A 9,858-nucleotide genomic window follows, 5' to 3' on the forward strand; every position below is an offset into this window, starting at 1 on the left:
CAGCTCAAAGTTGCCTGTGGCTGATCCAAGGTCTGAGGAGGCTTCAAGGCCAAAAGGAGGAAAAATATTGAATACAAACGAGAGATGGGACAGCCAACAGGCTGGCATTTCCAAGAGTGTGGAGAATTAGGTTCTGTCCTGCCATCTGGGAGTGGAGGGCTCTGCCAGCCAGACCCAGAGGAATCCAGTGTTTCCTCATGTCAGTCATGGAAGTAGTGAACAGGTTTTGCACAGAGCTGAAAAATACACTCACCAATATATAATCTTGGAAGAATCATTTTCCTACTATAGGACAGAATTTCAATATCTGTAAAATGGAAACAGGGTATACTAGATCAATGTTTTCAAATTTGAGGGTTTTTTGTTTTTTTGTTTGTTTGTTTTTTGAGACAGAGGCTCACTCTGTTCCCCAGGCTGAAGTGCAGTGGTGTGATCACAGCTCACTGCAGCCTCGAACTCTTGGGCTCAAGTAATCCTCTCATCTCATCCACTACACCCAGCTAAATATGAGATTTCTTAGGCAATCCCAAGAATTTGTTTCCCATCCCCTAGTTTTAGAAATAATGCGTTAGAAGTCAAATATTGTCACTTTAAGAAGATCAGTAGGTGCCAGTTTAATTATAAACATAGTCTTGGGGCCGGGCATGGTGGCTCATGCCTGTAATCCCAGCACTTTGGGAGGCCAAGGCAGGCACATCACAAGGTCAGGAGTTTGAGACCAGCCTGACCAACATGGTGAAACCCCGACTCTACTTAAAAAAATACAAAAATTAGCCGGGCATAGTGGCATGCACCTACAATCCCAGCTACTCAGGAGGCTGAGGCACAAGAATCACTCGAACCCGGGAAGCAGAGGTCGCAGTGAGCTGAGATTGCACCACTACACTCCAGCCTGGGCGACAGAGGGAGACTCCATCTCAAAAAAAAAAAAAAAAAAAAAAAAAAAAACACCAAAAACAAAACCCACCATAATCTCGATTGTAAATAGGCATTCAGATAAAATGAGATATGCTTATTTTAATTATTAGAAAATGCCATCAAAATAAAACCAAAAAAATTTAAATACATATTCTCTTGACTTGAGGTAATGCTAAGTGAAATAAGCCAGACATAGAAAGATAAATATCACATGTTCTCAATCACCTATGGGAGCTTAAAAAAAAAGTGGTTATCATGAAAATAGAGAGTAGATTCATAGTTACCAGAGGCTAGGAAGGAGATGGGGGAAGGGGCAAGGAAGAGAGGTGGATTAATGGGTACAAACATACAATTAAATAGAAGGAACAAGTTCTAGTGTCTAATAGCACAGTAGGGTGACTATACTTAACAGCAGTTTTTGTATATTTCAGAACACCTAGAAGAAAAGATTTGAAATGCTCCCAACACAAAGAAATAATAATTGTTTGAAGCAATGACTAGCCTGATTTGATCATTACACATTGTATGCATGTATCAAAATATTGCATTTACCCCATAAATATGTAAAATTATTATATATGAATTTTTAAAATCTTCAAGAAAAAAATGTATATTATTCTAGAATTCCTAAGAATACCTCTGTGGAGTACAATTTTTTAAAAAAACTCTAGGTCAGGCATGGTGGCTCATGCTTGTAATCCAAACACTTTGGGAGGCTGAGGCAGGTGGATCACTTGGGATCAGGAGTTCAAGACCAGCCTGGCCAAAATAGTGAAACCCCATCTCTACTAAAAATACAAAAATTAGCCAGGTGTGGTGGTGGGTACCTGTAATCCCACCACCCAGCTAATTTTTGTATTTTTAGTAAAGACAGGGTTTCGCCATGTTGGTCAGGCTGGGACTTGAACTCCTGACCTCAGATGATCTACCCACATTGGCCTCCCAAAGTGCTGGGATTATAGGTGTGAGCCACTGTGCCCAGACTGAACTTTATTTAAATAAAGAAATTAAAAATGAATAAATCACAGGTACGCTATAGAGTTAGTGAAGGCAGTTCATCCTGTTTGCAGTCACTGACAAACCCCAACTCTCTCCTGTATCAGGGAGTTTACTAGAACTCCTAGATGTAATGGGTACTAAGGAGGCTGAGGCAGGAAAATCACTTGCAGCCGGGAGGCAGAGGTTGCAATGAGCCGAGATCATGCCACTGCACTCCAGCCTGGGTGACATGTGAGACTTTGTCTCAGTAAATAAATAAATAAATAAAAATTTTAAAACCTAAATTGGCTGGGTATGGTGGCTCACACCTGTAATCCCAACAATTTTGAAGGCCAAGACAGGAGGATCACTTGAGCCCAGGAATTCGAGACCAGCCTGGCCAACATAGCAAGAACTCATCTCTACTAAAAATGACCAATAAATAAATAAATAACACTAAATCATCTTGAAGACACCTTGCATTCATTCATTCATTCTGAGTATGTACAATGTGCCAGCTCTGTGTATCTAGAAAACTGCTTCCTTGAACCAAGGAAACCAAAGTGAGGGGTTTTGGTTGCTGACACTGACTAACTTATGTAGAAAACAAATTTACTGGAGAGCTATCAGGTGGCTCACAGGCTCAATGAGAAGTCTGAAGAAGAGCTTCAGAAAGATGCTTCTCATGCCTAAGAAATTATCTGGTTAGAAGACCTAGGACACTGGACATTGAATGTCACTACTACTAGAGGAGTTCTGAAGTCTCCCTGCTTTACAAGTTCCAGTTCAAAGTCTCAGGAGTGAATCTGCAGTTGACTGGGCTTGATGCATGTGCCTGAGTTCTAGCTGCATGGGGATGGAGGTGTGAAGTGAATATCTGGCTTTTATGGCATCAGTAAGGGGAGTTGAGGAGTTGAGTTCTGCCTCCTATTCGAGACCGACACAAGGGTTTGATTCTTCAAACATGAAAAGAAGTTCAAGTTGGGCACACACACATCTCCCCATCCATACCAGAAAAATTAACATACTTCAGTTTTCCATTCTCGGAGGCTACTCATCCCAAACCCATTTTTCCCTATTTCTTTTCTGTTTTACAAATGAAGCTCAGAGATATTAAATTAACTTGCCTAACGATACATCTACTAAGTAAGGAAGCTGAGAAGAAAATCCTGGGTTTTCTTTTTTTAACTTTCTGTAATGGAAGTTTTCAAAAATAAAAAAGTAGAAAGACAAATATAACAAACCCCCAGTAGCCATCAGGCAGCCTCAGTAGTGATCAACTCGTGGCCAATCTTATTTCATCTACAATCCCACCTATGTTCGCACATCCCCAATGGATTGCTATGAAGCAAATCCTAAACACCATGTTATTTCAACCCAAAATATTTCTGCAAGATCCTTTAAAGAATTCAGACCATTGGCCGGGTGCAGTGGCTCACACCTGTAATCCCAGCACTTTGAGAGGCCAAGGTAGGCGGATCACCTGAGGTCAGGAGTTTGCAACCAGCCTGACCAACATAGAGAAACCCGTCTCTACTAAAAATACAAACTTAGCCAGGTGCGGTGGCACATGCCTGTAATCCCAGCTACTTGGGAGGCTGAGGCAGGAGAATCTCTTGAACCCAGGAGGCAGAGGTTGTGGTGAGCTGTGATCGTGCCACTGCACTCCAGCCTGGGCAACAAGAGTGAAAGTCCGTCTCAAAAAAAAAAAAAAAAAAAAGAATACAGACTGTTTTATAAGACACATAACCATAATACCACATTACATTAGAAAATTAATAATAGTATAATAGTTTTCTAATATCACTAAATGTCCAATCGATGTTCAAATTTCCCCAATTATCTTGTAAATTATTTTACACTTGGTTTGTTTGAATCAAAATTCAAATAAGGCACATATTTTGCAACTGTTAAGTATTGTCGCTGTTGTTGTAATGGAAGTTGTTGTAATGGAAGTTTAAATTTTATTTGCTGAAGAAACTGAGTCATTTGTCTTGTGGAGTTTCCCACACTCCACATTTTGGAGCTTATGTCATAGCAGTGTCACTTAATGTGTTTGTCTGTATCACCAGGTCATTCTAACTCAAAAAGGCCAGACTACAATTCTGTGCTACCCTGCTCAAGGGGCTGTTGTGATTATCAAATGTTCTATATGTGGTGGGTGCTGCTTTTTTTTTTAACTTTAAGTTCTGGGGTACATGTGCTGAATGTGCAGGTTTGTTCATAGGTATACATGTGCCATTGTGGTTTGCTGAATCTATCAACCTATCATCTAGGTTTTAAGCTCTGCATGCATTAGGTATTTGTCCTAATGCTCTCCCTCCCTTTGCCCCCATCCCCTGACAGGCCCCAGTGTGTGATGTTCCCCTCCCTGTGTCCATGTGTTCTCATTGTTCAGTTCCCACTTATGAGTGAGAACATGTGATGGTTACTTTTCTGTTCCTGTGTTAGTTTGCTGAGGATGATGGTTTCCAGCTTCATCCATGTTCCTGCAAAGGACATGAACTCATTCTTTTTTATGGCTGCATAGTATTCTATGGTATATATGTGCCACATTTTCTTTATCCAGTCTATCATTGATGGGCATTTGGGTTGGTTCCAAGTCTTTGCTACTGTAAATAGTGCTGCAATAAACATACGTGTGCATGTGTCTTTACAGTAGAATGATTTATAATTCTTTGGGTATTTACCCAGTAATGGGATTGCTGGGTCAAATGGTATTTCTGGTTCTAGATCCATGAGGAATTGCCACACTGTCTTCCACAATGGTTGAACTAATTTACACTCCCACCAACAGTGTAAAAGCATGCCTATTTATCCTCATCCTCACCATGTTGTTTTGCAGACTCTTTAATGATCACCATTCCAACTGGTGTGAGATGGTATCTCATTGTGGTTTTGATTTGCATTTATCTAATGACCAGTGATGATGAGCTTTTTTTCATATGCTTATTGGTTGCATAAATGTCTTCTTTTGAGAAGTGTCTGTTCATATCCTTTGCCCACTCTTTAATGAGGTTGTTTATTTTCTTGCAAATTTGTTTGTTTCTTGTAGATTCTGGATATTAGACCTTTGTCAGATGGACAGATTGCAAAAATTTTCTCCCATTCTGTAGGTTGCCTGTTCACTCTGATGATATGGTGGGTGTTTTTTAGTTCTAAAGTCTAAAGCAAATTTTATTTCCCTTAACTTCTCATGGTCCCACCACTCTCTCAGGTGTCCCCTTTGTAGGTTTCCCACAACTATGCTCCCCCACTTCCTTCTTTGAATTCTCTGGACCTTTCATGAACATTCAGAAGATAAACAATACCCCCAGAAATGTCAAGATTCCCTCTTGTTGCACCTGCAGACCCTCTCTCCTGACCGGGCACATCTGGAGCTGAAGCGTTACTACAGCATCTGCCAAGACACTGCCTTGGGTGGACCAGGCTTCCAAGAAAGAGGAGGAGAGTTAAAAAAAGAGGAGAGGACTCGGAACTCCCTGAGTCCCACCATAGCACCCAAGCTCAGCTTAGAGGTTCGAAAACTCAGCAATGGCAGATTATCAACATCTCTGAAGCTGGGGCCCCTGCAACCTCGGGGGGTGCCACTTCGGGAGAAGAAGGCAACCCAGATGGTAGCCATTGTGCTTGGTAAGTTTGGGCTGACTTGAGTTGGGTTGGGTTGGGTTAGGTTGTGTTAAGTGGAGCTGGTGGAAGATGCTAAAGTAGCCATATTTGACAGAAATTAGAAATTTGATGACAGTAATATTTATCAAATGTTCACAATATAATTGAAAGGTATTTGTGTATAAATGCTAACTCTGGTGGAAATTCAAAAGACCTAGGCTAAAATTTATGAAGCTGAACAAGCCACTTAACTGAGCTGTGTTTTGCTGTCCATTATATGGAGCTAGAACACATAAATCAAACAATAAATAAGATAATGATTCAGTAAAACTGGTACATATTGGATATTTAATAAATGCTTAGTTATTTTAAAATATTAAGTGATAAAAATAGGGATGCAAAACACTACTGTGATATGGTATGATAAAATCTAGATTATTTTAAATATAGAGTAAAAAAGACTAGAAAGAAATTCACCAAGATATCCAAAGTAATTGTCTTTGAGTGGTGGGTGTTTATTCCTTTTTTCCTACTTATCTGATTTACCAAGCTTTCCATAATGCATACAATCAAGGTTTTTTGGTTTTTGTTTTTTTGAGACATGGTCTGACTCTGTTGCCTAGGCTGGAGTACGGTGGCACAGTCATAGCTCACTGCAGCCTTGAACTCCTGGGCTCAAGTAATCCTCCTGCCCGAGCCCACTGAGTAGCTAGAACTACAAGCGTATGCCCCCATGACCAGCTAATTTTTTAATTTTTATTTGTTTTTTGTAGTGACAGGGTCTCATTACGTTGCCCAGGCTGGTCTCAAACTCATGGCGTCAAGCAATCCTCCCATCTCAGCCTCCCAAAGCACTGGCATTATAGACGTGAGCCACCATATCCCACCAGAATCAGGGGTAATTTTTAGAGTCTTAAAATATGAAATTTATTTATTTATTTATTTGAGACAGAGTCTTACTCTGTCACCCAGGCTGGAGTGCAATGGCACGATCTTGGCTCACTGCAACCTCTGCCTCCCAGGTTCAAGTGATTCTCCTACCTCAGCCTCCCAAGTAGCTGGGATTACAGGCATGCACCACCACGCCCAGCTAATTTTTGTATTTTTAGTAAAGACAGGGTTTCACCATGTTGGTCAGGCTGGGACTTGAACTCCTGACCTCAGGTGATCTACCCACATTGGCCTCCCAAAGTGCTGGGATTACAGGTGTGAGCCACTGTGCCCTTTATTTATTCATTTTAAATAAAGAAATTAAAAATGAATAAATCACAGGTACGCTATAGAGTTAGTGAAGGCACTTCATCCTGTTCAGTGTCACTGACAAACCCCAACTCTCTCCTGTATCAGGGAGTTTACTAGAACTCCTAGATGTAATCTCCTCGACAGCAGAAACTATGTCAGTCACATCTTGAAGGTCTTCATACCTATCAGTGCCTAGGATCATGTTTTGCATAGGTAGACATTAAGTAAATGTCTGAATTGAATTGAAAAAGTAAAGAAAAAGATTAGTAAAGAACTACCTAGAGACTAAACTAGAAAATTGATTTAGTAACAAAGGCCAAAGTGAATCAAAAACATTAGCTTGCAGTTTTCTCACCTAAAAAAATTTGGCTAATCACACCTACTTCATAGGGTTGGGGTTTTCGTTTTGTTTTGATTTTTGGTTTTGTTTTGTTTTGTTTTTTTGAGATGGAGTCTTACTCTGTCACCCAAGCTGGAGTGCAATGGCGCAGTCTGGGCTCACCACAACCTCTGTCTCCTGGGTTCAAGCGATTCTCCTGCCTCAGCCTCCTGAGTAACTGGGATTACAGGCACACACCACCATGCCAAGCTAATTTTTGTGTTTTTAGTAGAGACAGGGTTTCACTATGTTGCCCAGACTGGTCTTATACTCCTGACCTCAGGTGATCCACCCGCCTCGGCCTCCCAAAGTGCTGGGATTACAAGAGTGAGCCACCGCACCCAGCCTAGAGTTGTTATAAAAAAAGTAAGTGGGTATGCAAAACTTTCAGCTTAGTGGCTGGCATAGACAACCGTGAGTCATTCTCATGTTATAACAAAAGGAGTAAGCAAATCCCTTACCCAGTTTCTCTCTTCTTTGACAACTTAGGGGCCTTCATTGTCTGCTGGCTGCCTTTCTTCTTGACCCATGTTCTCAATACGCATTGCCAGACATGCCACGTGTCCCCAGAGCTTTACAGTGCCACGACATGGCTGGGCTATGTGAATAGCGCCCTTAACCCTGTGATCTATACCACCTTCAATATCGAGTTCCGGAAAGCCTTCCTCAAGATCCTGTCTTGCTGAGGGAACAGAGGAGGGAACACTCCTTGTACCCATTTCTAGCTGCCAGGCTATTGGCCCACTCAGAAAGACTGTGCAGTGTCCTCTGGCATGCAGTAGGAAGAAGATTCCTGGAGCCAGGATGTCCCTGCTTGTCAGGTATAACCAAATGTGTCCTCCAAAACAGAACATTCTACCTCCCCAGCTAAAATCTGACTTCATTCTGACAATCTTCAAATGACTGGGGAGCTCCGGAGTGATAAGCAATCATTCAGAAAGAAGCTGGTAAAACATGACTCACACAAAATTGTCATCGGAGGCATGATTCATTACACTGAAGGAAAAATGAACAGATCTCATCATTCTCAACTTGCAGGGGTCCTTGAAATCAGCCAGTAAACCACCTTCTAGAACAGCCAGTCTGTCTTCCTTCAAACCTCTAATTAACTGTCAGACTAACCTTGTACTTTCACGGGCTCATTCCTCTTGGTCATTTCTTTCCTTCACTGTATCTGGAAATATGAATGGCAAGGCCAGTGCTTCTACCTCTCTGTAGAATCTGATGGGCTACATTTGGTGAGGTGAATTTCTCACCGCAAGAGAAACACTGTCCCACATTGGGACAGGGGCTTCATTTCACACTTTGCTACCCTTGTATTTTAGCTTTAGCTAAGAAGGCATTTTGATTCCATTCCTTTACTCTCTAGAGGAAATCTCAGAGTCTCAACTTCCAGAATTATTCAAGAAGGGGATATTATCTGAAGACGGAATGACACATCCCATTGTAGTTTCACTGTTGAACCTTATGGTTCAGAACATGCCTTAGATATGCTTTTCACAACGCTACCAAATGTTCCTACCCAGGGCATCTCCATTTCTGCTTAACAAGGACCCAGTATAGTGGACTACATCATGACATTTTGGGCAACAGTGGACCACATATACAACGGTGGTCTCATAAGATAATAATGGAGCTGAAGAATTTCTATTGCTTGATGATGTCATAGCTGTTGCAACATCATAGCTCAATGCATTATTTATATGTTTGTGGTGATGCTGTTGTAAACAAAATAATGCTGCCAATCATGTAAAAGTATACAATTGTGTACAGTACATAATACTTAATATTGATAATAAATGACTATGTTACTGGTTTATGTATTTACTATACTAAACTTTTCACCATTATTTTAGAGTGTACTTCTATTTATTTAAAAAAAAGTCAATCATAAAACACCCTCAGGCAGGTCCTTCAGGAGGCATTTCAGAAGAAGGCATTGTTACAGGAGATGACAGCTCCCTGTGTGTTATCGCCCTCGAAGACCTTCTAATGGGACAAGGTGTGGAGGTGGGAGACAGTGATATTGATGATCCTGACCCTGTTTAGGCCTAGGCTAATGTGTGTGATTATGTCTTAATTTTTAAAAAAGCAGTCTGAAATGCAAAAAATAATTTTAAAAATAGAAAAAGTATATAGAGTAAGTATATAAAGAAAGAAAATATTCTTGTCCAGCTATCCAGTGTGATTGTGTTTTAAGCTAAGTATTATTACAAAAGAGTCAAAAATGTCAAAAAAATTTTAAAGTTTATAAGGTAAAAAAGGGACAGTAAGCCAAGATTAATTTATTACTGAAGAAAGAAAAACTTTTTAAATAAATTTAGTGTAGCCTGAGTGTACAGTATCGATAAAGTCTATAGTAGCATACAGCAATATCCCAGGCCTTCCCATCCACTCACCACTCACGCACTGACTCACCCAGTCTTAACAGCTGAACTCAGCTTCCTGTCTGCAAGCTCCATTTATGGTAAGAGTCCTATATAGGTGCACCGTTTTTTGTCTTTTATATGATATTTTTACTGTATCTTTTCTACATGAGTTATACCAATACTCCCCATTGGGTTACAATTGCTCACCATATTCAGTACAGTTACATGCTGTCTGGGTTTATAGCCTAGAGGCAATAGACTACATTATATAGTCTAAATTGTGTAGTAGGCCATATGATCTGGGTTTGTGTAAGTACACTATATGATGTTTGCACAACAGTGAGACCACCTAATGAGGCATTT

The 9,858-nt window shown here is 40.6% G+C and overlaps 1 protein-coding gene across 3 annotated transcripts in view; it reads left to right on the top strand.

Annotated features, from left to right (window-relative positions):
- The window catches only part of DRD3 (dopamine receptor D3), a 52,212-nt gene extending 43,263 nt beyond the window's left edge, over positions 1 to 8,949 (top strand). Inside the window, exons 5-7 of one of the 3 annotated variants that reach the window (XM_033200352.1) lie at positions 5,247 to 5,382; positions 5,482 to 5,529; positions 7,616 to 7,812. In XM_033200352.1, the coding sequence (XP_033056243.1) occupies positions 5,247 to 5,382; positions 5,482 to 5,529; positions 7,616 to 7,812 (381 nt within the window). Of the gene's footprint in view, positions 1 to 5,246; positions 5,530 to 7,615 lie in introns of all 3 variants that reach the window. The other 2 variants (XM_033200332.1, XM_033200341.1) reach the window with 2 other exon arrangements.
- Positions 8,950 to 9,858: the final 909 nt, after the last annotated feature.

Source organism: Trachypithecus francoisi, unplaced genomic scaffold (genome assembly GCF_009764315.1).
Source record: "Trachypithecus francoisi isolate TF-2019V2 unplaced genomic scaffold, Tfra_2.0 Lachesis_group0, whole genome shotgun sequence".
Lineage (NCBI taxonomy): Eukaryota > Metazoa > Chordata > Mammalia > Primates > Cercopithecidae > Trachypithecus > Trachypithecus francoisi.